This window comes from Lottia gigantea (genome assembly GCF_000327385.1).
Source record: "Lottia gigantea unplaced genomic scaffold LOTGIsca_62, whole genome shotgun sequence".
NCBI lineage: Eukaryota > Metazoa > Mollusca > Gastropoda > Lottiidae > Lottia > Lottia gigantea.
Window position 1 is genome coordinate 285221 of NW_008710115.1, and position 15103 is coordinate 300323.

Here is a 15103-nt window from a genome sequence, read left to right on the forward strand (position 1 = left end):
TTAATTATCAAAGTATGAATTTTATACGTTTTAGAACTAAAATATGTGTTAGAATGCACCAAATCAATTCTATTTTTCAAAATCTTTCTAGTACAAGGATCCCACCAGGTGGCAACCATTTTAATTTTGGAAAGTGACACAACAGCTAAAATTTTGTTCTATTGGCTTGTAAACTTGATATTTAGATGAGTATTATTAATATTGATCCCTTCAGGTTAGCAAGCAAATGTCTAACTCTCTGAGCCACCTCGGCTCCCCAACCTAAATGAAGATGGGCAATGTCAAGCAGTGTGCAATGTGGAAATCTCAGAGGACATTTGAGCATTAGATTACTGTGACTTCAAATAATTGTCCTTCATCCCTTGTGATTCACTACCATCTATATATAAATTTAGCTAACAGAAACAAATCTGATTGTTCAAATATCTGATTTGATTAATTTATCTAATACTTATTATGAATACACAAGAATGAAATAAATTATACTATGACAAATCATTCACTGCAATATAATATAATATAGAATTCTATTCATTTGAAATTTTATTTAGGGGTCATTTTCCACACAATAAAATATAGTTAGTCACGTCTACAGAAAAACTTAAAAGAGGTTTTATCTAAAAGACAACTATGCAATAATCATTAAAGCTATTATCATGACAAGCTGCATTAAAAGATGAGAGTCACAAATTTTGTCAGATATCTCAAAATTTTTCAATATTGTACACATGACATAATTTGCACCCCTTATATTGGCACAAACAAATTTAGACTTACCAATATCATGATAAGTTTGAATAATTTTGTAAAATTGCGGCATTGCGTATCTCACTCAAATTTATACAGTAATTTACATTTTCCTCAATTGTTTTTTCGTCCTACCCAATAAACTCTATTTTCAAATTAAAAATATCAAAAAAACTTACTTCTTAATGTTCGGCCTTCTGAATCTGGTGTTCCCCTATCATAAGTATCACCATTCTCTGATAAATTTTCAGAATTAGTATCATAACCAGCTGAGCTAATACTAGAAGGGCGTTCATCTTTAATTTTTGGTTCTGGTGAATTTGTTCTTGAATCTGGAGATTCAGTTCTAGTATGGGAACTAGTTCCAGCTTCATCTAACTTGGATTTTTTAGCAGGAGTAAATGCAGACTGGTAATCAGGCACACTTTCTGAACTACTTGGCCCCAAAGGTCTAAATGCTCCACCTCCTTGAGGAGAAATAAGACCAATTCCTCTTTCAAATGATGGTCTGACAAATGGTGGCATTGGTGCATAGAGTGGTGGAGGAAAATGTTCTCCTGGTCTGTACATAGTAAATGGTGCTGAATTAAAATGATTTTGTAAATCTTTATCCATGGTCTGTCCGGGGTAAGGATGTGGTAACCGTGGAGCTTCGTGCCCTTCTCCAGTTGGAGCTAAAACCATTAAGTTTGGCACAAATGTAGAATTATCCATACCAGGGTTCCCTGTTGGAGGAAAAAAAGGTTTGGGCCAAAAGTTAAATCGAAACATTTTAGTAAAATCCAGAGAACTGGTCATTTCTACACAAAATTAAACATTGAATCAAAAGACGGGAGCAGACTTATATTCCTTGAATTTACACTTCGTGTTCCATGTCAGAAATTATCAACACAATATTTTATCACTTCCTAATCATAGAATAAATTTATAATGAAAATCCTAAAGCTTTGTCAAAATAAAGTATTAAAATGTAATCACACAAATTAAAGTTCACAGTAAGACTGTCAAACAACTTTTAACTATCCATGCTTATTATCAACATGCTGTGCAATTAAGTAGGCGTGATCAATATTGTTTCCCCTGAAGGCACTTGACTATTGGAAATAAAAACAATCCATATTGCCCAGTGACAAATTTATAATACTTGCCCCCAACCACTAGTCTACCCTATAATACTCTCATATTAATCAATGGATCTTATCAGCCAATCAGAGACAAGCATAATATTGAAGAGCGATAAAATGACATTTGAGATAGAAAAAAAAACATCTCTGAATTAACCAGAAATCGCACCTTATAAATGATAAATCATCAAAATAATTTAACAATAATTAATAAATAATGATAATTGATTAATCCTCACAATTCCATTTAAAGTAATTGCGAAGAAGATAGCGGATGATAACGGATTGTTTTGACCTGCGATTTGTAAACAATCTCTCTCAGTTGAAGTTTAGCGCACAATCGACTGCTTTTTGAATCGGAAATTTGCTCTATTTGTAGGGGGGTTACCGTAAATATTAACTTGATCAGATTAATCAATCTTATTGCTAATCCTTGGTTTGATTTTAGAAGATATTTTAGAGAAGATGGTTGAGAAATAGAACGGATTAAAACTGTGATACCTTCAGGATACTCCCAACTCTCTTCGGCAATCCCAGCCTCGTTTTCGTTGTGGGGAATCCTCTTACGAATGCTGGGAAGTGGGATAGCCTGTGATACTATAAATAGCTTGAAAAGGTCCATCTTACTGAATTTTCTGTTAAAGAATAGTTAAAATCACCTATATGAGAACACGTTTCTATATATACTAAAACAGTTCGGCCCCTTTTATGAAAAAAAAAAGATTAAAATTGTCTTTTCTATCTCTTGCACTTTGTAGCTTCTATTTATAATGCCTACTCGATTCCTATTTACCGTCTGAATCTATGATTCCTGAAATGCCAGAAAAACTCAGACCAGATTACGAAGTTACTTATGCAAGAGCCATTTGGCCCGAATATTCATTTTGTGATAGTGAGGTCAGTATCTGCTTGAAACCACAGACATGGACCAGTGGATAGACATGCTATCTAAATCATATTTCAAATCCCACAAAGGATTTTTAGTATTTAAACTTGAACTGGAGTTTTATGTCCTAGCTTCCAGCGAATGAAGACGAGCATAATCAAAAAATATTATCTCATAAGAAAACTGTTATTATACTAAATAAACACGATTCCTTCGTATAGTCTTCAAACAAGTTTCCAATCTGAATTAATTAGCAGTTAAATGTTGTTCATGGAAAAAATATATTTGGATTTAAAAAAAAAAAAAACAACCGACCACCAGTGTGCGAAGTTATTAAACGTCGTGAAATTTCAATACTTTCGCTTGCAAGTCCTTCATGAATATTTTCTCAATAAGGTTAATCAAATTCTACTTAATTCAGTGCGAATGGGGTGGTATTGAGGGTAGGCTTTACCGGCTCTCAATAATAACATGAATAAAACCAGAGCAACCACTGAATACATTGTACATCTGGTTCTCACCAAAACTCTATAAATTTCAAAATAAGTCTTCACTTGTCAAATATTTCAATGGGCGGATTTCATCAGCATTGTGGAAGTCTTTCATCTTTGTTCCTAGAATATTACACCTTGAAACCTGTGAATAAAAGAGAGTTTTAAATTTGACTGAAAGTTAAATTGACATGAATTTAAAGCCGTTTTTCTCGCCCAATGAACATTTCATTATGTTCACAGTTTAGAAGTGACAGTCTCAATTTATCATGTTGTGTGGACAATAGACATCTTGCTATAATAAATTTCAGATTGTGTGTGTTTTTACTTGTTGTCGCTTTGAAAACGATTTACTTCTGAAGAACAAAAGACCAGCGGCCAATAACTTGGTAGTATAGTTAAAATGTATCGTGAAAGTTATTTAAAGATTTCAATGATGTAAAGAGGACTAGGGTGTTTTGTTTGAAAGATGAAGAATAATGCTGAGACGTTTTGTCTTCTGTCCTCTTATCATGACAAATTGTTTTGTTCTTCTCTTATGTCCATGTCGTCTGCTGTCAAAATGAGAGCAAGCGAGAAATTGTTCTCTCCACGACGACTTCTAGCGTAAAGATGATGGAAAGGCTCACTTTGTTAGCATTCAATTAAATTAATGAGTCGGAAATTTATCGACAGGGTCTGAGCACAAAGCAATTTGCACGTGTGTCTATGTCCATATAAGTCACGGTAGTTAAAATCCCCAGTCCATGAAACAATAAGTTAAGGTAGGGTAGCTGTATTGAATCAGAATTAACGTTTACATACCGGATATCACCATTTATCCCAATGATTCTATCATTATAGTGTGACATTGGTCAATAATTTACACAAGTGTTAGGAGTTAAATTTCTCAGATTAACTTGAAATCTTTGTAACAATTGAGATGACACCATTGTTCATTTCTGTCAAAGCTCTGTCACTATTCCAGTAATGAACATTCCAATGAATGGTTAAATAACGTGAGCTCGTTAGCTATTGACCATTAAGCTATACCTGTATATATTTCTAATTAGCCAAATGACGGATATGATAGCAGTTACCATATTAAATGTTTTTAACTAATAAGATTAACGATGACCCTTGTTAAGTACCAGTTAATGAAACCCGTGCAACAAAATTCAATTTTTGTATATACAGTTTTACCGTCGACTTTTTCAAAATAGTCATAGTATACATACCCCAGTACATGAATATCATTTTATAATCTTAAATATTAAAAATGTGCAATATTAAATTTACCCATGCTCATATTTGCAAATTATCAGTGTCAAGTAATAATGCATGTATACCGAACGTTGCATTCGCATAATACTGACTTTTAGACTTGAACGAGTATACTGTTATAATAGACTTTAACTCATACCATTTGAACTCGTATCCTGTTGTAGACAACAATTCGTACCGTTTGAACTCGTTACCTGTTTAAGTTATTCTTTTATTGAATTAAATACTATTAAATTCCATAGCAGTTGAACTCGTATCCTGTTTTAGACTGAACCCATATATTATACTGTTTTAAGCCTTATATCATTGTATACCATTTGAACTCGAATCCTTTTTTAAACTTTATATTATTGTATACCATTTGAACTTGAATCCTTTTTTAAACTTTATATTATTGTATACCATTTGAACTCGAATCCTTTTTTAAACTTTATATTATTGTATACCATTTGAACTTGAATCCTTTTTTAAACTTTATATTATTGTATACCATTTGAACTCGAATCCTTTTTTAAACTTTATATTATTGTATACCATTTGAACTTGAATCCTTTTTTAAACTTTATATTATTGTATACCATTTGAACTTGAATCCTTTTTTAAACTTTATATTATTGTATACCATTTGAACTCGAATCCTTTTTTAAACTTTATATTATTGTATACCATTTGAACTCGAATCCTTTTTTAAACTTTATTATTGTATACCATTTGAACTCGACTCCTTTTTTAAGCTTTATATTATTTTAAATTGTATACCGTTTGAACCCTTATACTGTTTTAGATTTTAATTTGTTTGTATATCATTTTATATTTTATACCGTCTGAACGCCTGTTTTAGACTCGTATACAGCTGTTTGAACTTGCTAACCGTTTGAACAGTTTTAGTAAATTATTCGAATTCATAATCCTCTTATAGATCTCGCAAAGCATTGTATGGGCTTTATATCGTTTTGGCCTATAATTCGTGGAACTCTTGGGATGTGTTAAACATAAACAAGTCTCCAAACTTACAGATACTTCATACAGATATTTCTCTAGATATAGTCGTGATTAATAAATATAAACATTTTGCTATGATCTGATCGATAAAAAAAAATAAGAGATAACCTTCTGCTTATTATTCACCTAAGTTGTGAAGTATTTCCATATTTCACACCTGCAAATTTAATCTTAATCATTTCAATACACACTCTAAAAATATATATTAAAAAAAAGCACTGGGATTTACAATTTTCAAATTTATCACATAAATTATCCAGTTAATCTAAAATGTCAGGTTGAAATGTCTTATTTAAAATGATAAACTAGCAAATAAATAGTGTCTATTATCTCGACTATTAGACTGTTACTCACAGCTGAATAAAGTCTGTTTACTTTTAACCAAGTTGACTAATCTTGTAAATCTTTTAGTTACACCTTGTCCGATCATCTCCAGGTGTAGAGGATTTACAAGTTCAATTCTCATTTTTTTTCCATATCTGTTCCCTCACAGTGATAGTACTATTACATTATTTTGACTTGCCTTAATTGAAATACTGTTAATAGTCAAAAGTAAATAATTATAGACAAATTCTAAAAAAATACATTGGGCATATTTAAGATATTGTGCATTATAATAGCTTGTAAAGTCAAAGGAAATTATCTTTTATAACGGACGCAATATCAGATTTGTTCGTTCAGAAAGTTTGTTTTGGCAAAGTTTAATTTGTTGAATGAGTGTATTTTACTCTGAGAAGAGAGAATGTGAACATAAACTCATATTTTTACAGAACTCAGATGATTTAACGCAATATTTAGATATTTTAGAAAGATATTAAGTATGAAATATAGATAACTTAAATAAAAACAGTTTGTTTATTATACCCCATGTCGTGCAGAAAATCAACCCACGCCCATGTGTATTCATTACATTTACAGAAAGACGCATGGAAATAAGAGTAATTGTCACTGACAAATTTTGTGATTATAAATTGCTTTTACGGAATGTCACTTTAATACGAATGGAATTCTTTTTTAGCTTTGGAGATTTAAATAACAATTTGCTTACAATAAAAACCAGAAATTGATAGAGACGCATATTTACTTGGCATATTACAAATTGTGACAAATTAGAGGGTGGATTAGATTGGTAGGTGTCCTCCCGAGAAGAGGGTATTATATTTCCAAGCTGTCAGTGTTATTGATATACCTGTAAGGTAATTATACAGGTGTGTTTACATTTTTTATCACGTATATATTTTTTATATACTGCTCATCGCCCATGCACTGAACAATTTCTTGAAAGTTTTAATTTATTTTCTATCGTTTTTTCAAAAATGTTCCGACTTTAGTGTTTGATTCTGCAAAATAAATGTTTTGATTGAATAAATCGAGAAATAAAGTCATCAATTGTGTAATAAATCAATCATTAAATTCAGATGAAACTCAGAAGTCATCAAAAGGATTTTGAAGAAAATAATTTTACAATATAATATATACTGCTAATTGTTTGAGATTAAAGGTAATTTCGACCACACGGCAAGAAGTACTTTATTTAGATCTTGTTCATAATATACATATATTTATCAGAATAATTATTACTTCTAAACTAGTAAGTTTATCAATACTAAACACTACTGTATAAATATGAAAAGCTTTTCAACAATCAGGAGGTTTAAGTTCTTGGTAATTATGTGAACTGTTGTATAGAACAGTAACATTGTTGGTGAAGGTTTTTGGTTGTCCTGGACTTTGAATAACTACTACAGTATTGAAGTTGAACACACATAATAACAAACAATACAAATACTATCATTATTCTTCCATTTCTAAACAATTTCACCTCATGATCAAATTCTTAATGTACATAAACATTTGACAGCTACTCCATTTCTAAATACAACGTTTTTCTCTCCTTTTTAATGGTTTTATTAATCCGCCTTTAACGACATAAAACTAATTGAGTCAATGGTTTTGATACTTCCGCCACCTTTTCAGAATACTGCAGGCTGCTTGAACTGTTGACAACAGGCAACATTTTATAGAAGGAAAACATAAATTCTTAAAAATAATTATTCTTGAGGAAATGTAAGATGTTATTTGGACCAGAGGACAGTTTGAAGGGGTATTAAACAACATTAATATGTAAATGGGGATAATAAATGAGCAATTGATGTGTTCCCTTGTCCCGTGGTCAATTTTAATGACAGATGCTCCTTAATCCTGACAGTTTTACCAATCAAAACCACTTCACTTTCAAGATTAAAATAGTCTTTTATTTGAAAGAATGCGTTTATCAATCTTATAAACTCAGAAGTTTAAAGATGTTGTCTGAAACGTTTGTCCCACGAAAGATGACAGACCTCAACCACGACACAGAATGATCCCCAGAAACCCAGCTAGTATTTTATCACCAACGCAATTTGAAGATCTTACGCCAAGACAATTTTCTGCAATTTCACTTCGTCGTAAACTTGTGCATCAGGAACCTCGAGGGCGATCTATCCTTGTTGATGCTTAATAAATCTCTAATTAAATATTCATTGGATTTTCATCCTTTGCCAAGAAAAGTAACCATATCTGACACTAATAGTCGCACTTGAAACAGTTTATACTCTTTAAAATAATGATCTGCAATGAGAACCACCCACATCAATTCAATGAATGAGATAATTAGGGAATCATTGATGATTTTTAAACACCTATGTTTAACAGTACATCGTTATACCTCATCAGAGCATCAATGACCATTACAACAACAATACATTTAGTTAAGCAATTGTCTTTAATTTTAGTACCGTATCGGATGTTACTCGTGATAGTGAATTATTTTATGGACTTTGTAATTTGACACATGGACAATAAAAGCACTAGAACAAATTTATTGGGCTGGTGAAATTTCAGCTCAGTGTAAATAACTATACACATTTAAGGACTAACAGTTTTGGTTGATTCGCGCAAAGCAGCCGGAGTTGTACGAAAGTTGTCATTTTGATATTCCAGCAGCTCTAGCTCACATTTATTTCGAACAATCAATGCTAAACATTGTGACTTTTAATCCACTGTCCAAATATAACCTTCTTTTATCACTTTCGCTTCAAACGTCAAAGTTTCATGGTATTAATGTCAGAAAATAACCATGATTTGTTTGTAACGAGATTGATAGATTAGAATTTAAAGAGGTGAATTGAGGAGCAAAGTAAGCCGCAGTTCAAGTCTTTTAATTTGTTGATGGAGGTACTATTACGATTTAAAGAGAGTTCGGCTCATCTTATCCTCGTTTTTCACGTTTCAAATACTGGATGGATCTGACGTTGTGACAGAAGTCGTTTTGTAATTTGGCGGGGAAAGTGACTAGGATCAGACGGCTTCAATCAAAATTGTTGAATAAGTGAAAATAAACACCTGTTGTTAAATGTCGCCTGTATCATTCATTATCAGATACGATGTTTTGCATTTAAAACTATCGAGAAGCTTTTTATTACATCATTAGTCCAACCGATTTTACATATTATTCTGTAGAGCTACTGAGTTAAAGAGATGACAAAATATTGAGTTAAAGGGTGTTTTTTCTATAAATATACAGTTATAAGCTGTTTCTTCAGAATAGTTTTTATATTCAAATTTAATCAGTAATGTGTTAATTATACCGTTATTAGAATGTTATTTTATCAAAATAATTCTCCAATAAATATAAAATAATGAAGGTATTAGTAGTGACCCTTGTCTCACCTAATTAAATATCAATCTACTTGCAATAAGGATTAACCATATTTTTTGTTAATATATATTGAATTTTGGCACAGGTGTTTCTTCTTTTTATACCTAGCAATATTGCTAAGGTTAGATCTATATTTTTAAGCTTCTATAGGCTTTTTGATGGCTTTTTCGAAAAATAAAATTAGATCCGATTTCTGTTTGTTTTTAGTATAACGACGGGAGCTCAGAACGTGCTGAGAATTTAAGGGCTTAAATTCTTCACTTTTTTTTTTATTGAAATTTAAATCGTATTTAAGTTTATTATTATATTTTGGGGGGAGGGGGGGGGGGGCGCATAGAAATAGATTACAATTCTACAAAACATATATACTTACTAGATTTAAAAAAGAATAATTATGCAAAATAAAGTTGAATGAAGCCAAAGGTCGAATGAGACCAGACTTGTTGGTAGCAGATGCTTTAATTACATCCTTTATAAACATTTCTATGTCTCTAAATCAACACAATTTCAATTCATTAGCCTTTTAAATTCAGCTTTATAAGCTACAAATTATCTGAAAACACTGGCATTCATAAATTATTGAGCATTTTCCTGACAAACAATGCGGCTATATATTGATTTAAGTAGAAAATCGAAAGTAGAGGTATTGAAATAGGTGATGATAAATAAGGTACACAGTATAATAGAAATGTAGATTTGAGAATGAACAATGATGAAAATATAAAAGAATTAGAGTAGTATGCTATTTTATTTAAATATTGAACTGTATTTTCATGTGGGCTAGGTAAATAACCTAATGTTTCCTCAATTCAATTAATTTTAATGATTAGCAGCAAATTAACGTTATAGTTCTGTAATTTACACACACTTTCAGATCGTTATTTAAACGACGTATTTGTTGAACTTTTAATCTATAAATATGGAGTTCTGAATGAATTTTCATCGACCATTTCACTAACAAGCTGCATTAAAAATCTATTTTTCTTCTGTTTTATTTATTCTATGAAAACATAATCTATTTTCTTGTCCCAAAGGGCCAATTAATGCAGTTTATATTATTTGACAATAAAGAAGATTATCTCTTCAAATTCGAGTTTATTCTTATTATTTTGTTCTAATTGAACTTGAATTTGACTATGATAATTTCTCGTCTAAATGATGACTTAAGGCCTGTGTCAAGCCATCTTCACAATGTCAAACTATGACGAACTTCGTACTTATACAGTAGTGGCCTTTCTTCAGTAGCATTTCTATAGGAAACATCAGGTGAGGACGCCGGGCAGGGGTAGCAAAATTTTCCAAGGGGGGGCCACAGGTCATTCTTTCTTTATGTAAAGTGATGAAAAAAAAATGAAAGCCAGGCACTGCCTTTCTTATATCATGAAAGTTTGTACATGAATATGGCCAATCAGAGGCATTGACATACAATCTTGGAACACAAAGCCCGCATAAAGCTTGTTTCAGTTTGATTCCTTTTTTGTGTAGACTTTTGGATTGTGTACAAATATTAAAGGGCAATAATATAACCAGTTTTCAATGACATAATCAGGAAGAGAAACATGGGACGAAACACACTCGATTTAATTACATTTGGAAAACCTACAGTATAAGGTATATAAGTCTTTTAGCTGATTCTCTTTTTTTCGCATATTTTAATTTCATTGTCACAAATCGTACGAAATAAATACGTTTTTGCAATAAATATACAATATACAAACTAAACTATCTCTTCATTAACCGTGGATACTATCAAATATTTAATTATGATCAAACCCAATACTGCTTTTTGTTGAGTACAGGAACACTAAATTTAACCTTCCTTGTATCACTTGGAGAGAGATTGTGGTTTAAATCGTAAGAGTTCAATGTAATATGTCCATCAGATTTAGATTGACCAGAGTCTTCTTTGTTCTGACTAATGCTATAGGATTCACCACTTGGTAATGGTGTAGGAGCTAAGCCAGGAAGGTTTCCTAATGATCCAGAATTGATACCCGCGCTTACACTCCAATTTCTAAATATCTCTGCCTCTCTGGCTAAAGTAACATGACTGTTTTCTGTAGTGTGAAGTGGTGGACCATCACCGGAACTCGTAGAGAAGCTATTTTGTCTTGTGGATGGCCCTGTTCCAGATCGGGTGCCACCATTATAATATTCAGGACTTATTTCACTATTACAAGAGGATGTGGGATTGGACCTTGTAACAGATGGACCATACGAGGTGATGCTGCTACCAACGTTTGGAAACATGGAGGTGTTATCAGAATACTGCGAGTTGTTCTCCGACATGTCCACACTACTAGTAACAGTGAAATTCAGTTTTGCTTGAGATCCATTTTGAGTGCTAGCTAATGGGTAAACGGAATTTGGTGTATTGTTGAGTCGACTGGCATGGAATCTAGAAATACTACTTGGTAGACTGAGTGTACCACTAGCACTCTCTGTAAAGCTGGTTGTAGCTGACGTGTGCTCACTTGGGATATTGTAGTCTTCTGTTCGTCTTGAAGGGGGTCTATTATCAAAGTAAGTATGAATTGAAGATAAATCAGCACCACCAGTAAGAGAGGGTGGAGCTCTTCCAACAGCCGGATATATAGTTGATGGTAGACTGATGTTATCATTGATGTGAGTTGATGTTGCTGAATCACCACCACGTAAATTATCACTACATTCAGATACCACATCAAATTCATCAGTGGGAGTGTTGTAATGAGGGAAATGCTGTGACTTCTCTTCAGACTGTCGAATTACTGGATTGTCTTCATAATACTCGTCATTTCCAAGCTGATTTGGATTTTCAGCTGCATGATTACCTTGTGGTTCTGTCCAGTTGGATGACTGAGCTTCTTTCGCAGATTCAGTCAACCAACTCATCTGATAAGATGAGAACCTTTCTCTGTGTGGTTTCGTCTCAATAGTGTTTTTTGAATTTATAGTGTCATTTTCATCAATAGGTGATAAAGTTCTAGAAGGACCAAGTACCTTCCAATGCTCTTCTATCCCTACTTTCAGTGGTGCTTTTCTTGGAATGGGTGGTATCTGTGATTTTTCAAACGTGCTGGCACCAATAGATCTTGCTGAGTTGTTAGATCTAATTGAATCTCTGGAACCAGTATCATGTTTTATACTGGCACTAATTTCACTAGAATATATAGGCACTGGTCCTGTTGGGACATAACTTCTCAATCTCTGTTTTTCTTTCCAGTTTTGATAGCAAAGACAGATGGCAACGAACATTAGGAACATACCAATTAATGTTATAGGAGTAATAAAGCCCCAACTGACAACACCTGATGTATAAGGTATTCTTTCAGTTGTAGTGGTAGGTAATGTATGGGAGGGTAATCCAGATAACTTGGAAAAATAATTAAACACAGAAATATTTTGGTCTTTGAGAACAGATACAAGCTTGTTTTCCAAATCTGCTTGTTGATGAAACAAGATAGATTTGAGCTGTGTTGAGTTGTCACTTGTTGAAATATTAAACCCATTGTTGACACCAATCTGAGAAGGAAGGTCACTGAGTAACTTGTCTTGAACTGAAGTTTTATCTATTTCTGTTGATACTGTCAGGTTTTCAACTTCATATGGAAAAGTCACATTCTCTATTGGGCCCATTTTCAATCCAAAAACACAAAGTAAGGCCAATATATATCTCTTCCAAACATTATTTTCATTTTTTATTTTTAAATTTCTAAGATGAAATTCACAATGACAGACTATACACTTCACAAGCTCTATTGTTTCTATCTAATATTACTGTGTCCTATCACACTAATCAAATATATAAACGTGCAGTCCATAATTTAATTATTCATTACTGTTATTCAAAATATTTGATTTTCACAATTTTGACGAAGAAATTCATTTCTAACCGCCATATTTACTTTTTACACCGGAAGTGGCACTAATAATGTAAGGTGGGCTATAGGATGTCTATAGGTAGTTAATGTTTAAATACATTTCAGCATTCTTTTTCTTTCTTCTTGATGTATATTGACATACTTTTCCAATATCCATTGATATTTTCTATTCAATCTGTCTGTAACAAGATTTGTTTTATTTTGTAAAGGTCTTCCTGCACCACCAAAATAAAATGAACTCTTCCACGTTAAAATATGCACGTGACCACTTCGACTAATGTCGTTGATTTATGCCAACAAAGGGGGAAGTCTTCGTTGGTTAAGAAATTCCGGGGTTCGAATTAATGAAACCTATAGAAATGTGCCTCTTGCCTTCAAGACCATAGTACAATCCAATAATCCAAAAATTCAAAACACATTTGCCTCCAATTATAATACGGGAAAAACCATGCCAACAATTAGTGAGAAGGTGAAGGGGTACCAAAATTCTATTAATCTTGTAAGTTCAAAAGTTTTAGAACCTGGTTGCTGGATAAGCAAAAATATTCGTCATACGGGGTGGGGGAGGGTCATGTGAGCCTTTAACGACTGGAATTCATTCACGATTTCATCAAAATCTTGCCTTGTCATGAATCGATCCTACTCTTTGATATATCCTGTTTGGATGTAATCACTAGACCTTATACATGTATCACTAATATCAGTCCTCTGGCACCTTTCCTTTCTGGGAGAATGAAAAAGGTTTGGAAAATTGGACAAGAATTTCCCATTCCATTACATGTAATATCATTTTATTTAAAACAACTAATTGCGATTTTCAAATTTTATTTTGAACATCAACTTTAGTAACAAAATAACACTGTGACTTGTTATAAATAGTTAACCTCTTGTTAGTCATATATATTAGTAACAGTCTATATTCATGAATATACTATATTACAAAGTACATTAGTTAAAATAATTCAATTCCTTCTGGACAAGACCTTAGAAAAGCAATTATTGAATACTTGACCGAAAAATATTATGTATACCAGCAACACTGTTTATAATTTTCATGAAATTGTTAGCCCTTTCAATGTGTTAATTGAAGTTTAAAATAAGCTCAGAGGAATATAGTAAATATTTTATAACACAATAATCTAATTAAATAAAATCTATACATCATATAAAGATTTAGATTATATATTTACACTATACACATAACATCACTGGTTTACACTTTGTGACAATATTTTCAAATTTTCTTTTTTAGTATTGAACCAAGATAAAATTATTCTCATAATTAATATTACTTCTAATTACAATTCTCTAATGTCTACCTGAAGGACATATAGTAGGGACTTTACAACATATGTTTCTTCAAATACTAAAATGGTCCTAAAGGTATTGTAAAGAGGTTTTCTAAAAAAAAATTATATGTATTGGGGACATTGATATCATCAATTTGCAGCATGTTAATATTAATAAGACGTCTGTGGCTCTTGCAATTATACTAAAACTGGGCAATTTATGACGTCACAATCGCAAAGGTTCTTATATATAAATAGTCGATTTTGAGTTAGTTATGTCATAAAGTTTTCGACAAATTGCAATGATGACAAACGTTTGACTGAAAATTTACATCGTGCAAATCGATGATATCATTGTCCCTGATACATATAAAAGTTTGAGAACCCTCTTTACTATCCCTTTAATATGCAATATCAAGCTGTGATTGAAATTAAGAAAAATAACAGAGTTCAACATTCAATAGTCCATATATATCTTTTCAAAAGTGTTTTTAAACCTTTTTTATTTTTCAAACAACCAGTTATGAAAATATTCAGCTGATCATCAAATTTAAGAATGTTTTGAAATTGAAGCTAGTTTAAAAATCATAGAGAAATGATACTCTACAGTAGGTTCAAATAAAAGTACAGAGAGCATCAAAGATTTATTCAATACCCTTTACTGACAGTCAATATTAGTAAAACCTCAAATCTATATACATATCACAAATAATATATGGCTTTAAATGCTTGATTACA

At 32.0% G+C, this 15103-nt stretch overlaps 1 protein-coding gene across 1 annotated transcript; it reads right to left on the reverse strand.

The window, feature by feature from the left end:
- Positions 1 to 10780: 10780 nt before the first annotated feature.
- LOTGIDRAFT_235251 (hypothetical protein) lies at positions 10781 to 13100 on the reverse strand. Its single transcript, XM_009064357.1, has one exon. The coding sequence runs from the start codon at positions 12829 to 12831 to the stop codon at positions 10981 to 10983; it is 1851 nt and encodes a 616-aa protein (XP_009062605.1). The 5' UTR covers positions 12832 to 13100; the 3' UTR covers positions 10781 to 10980.
- Positions 13101 to 15103: the final 2003 nt, after the last annotated feature.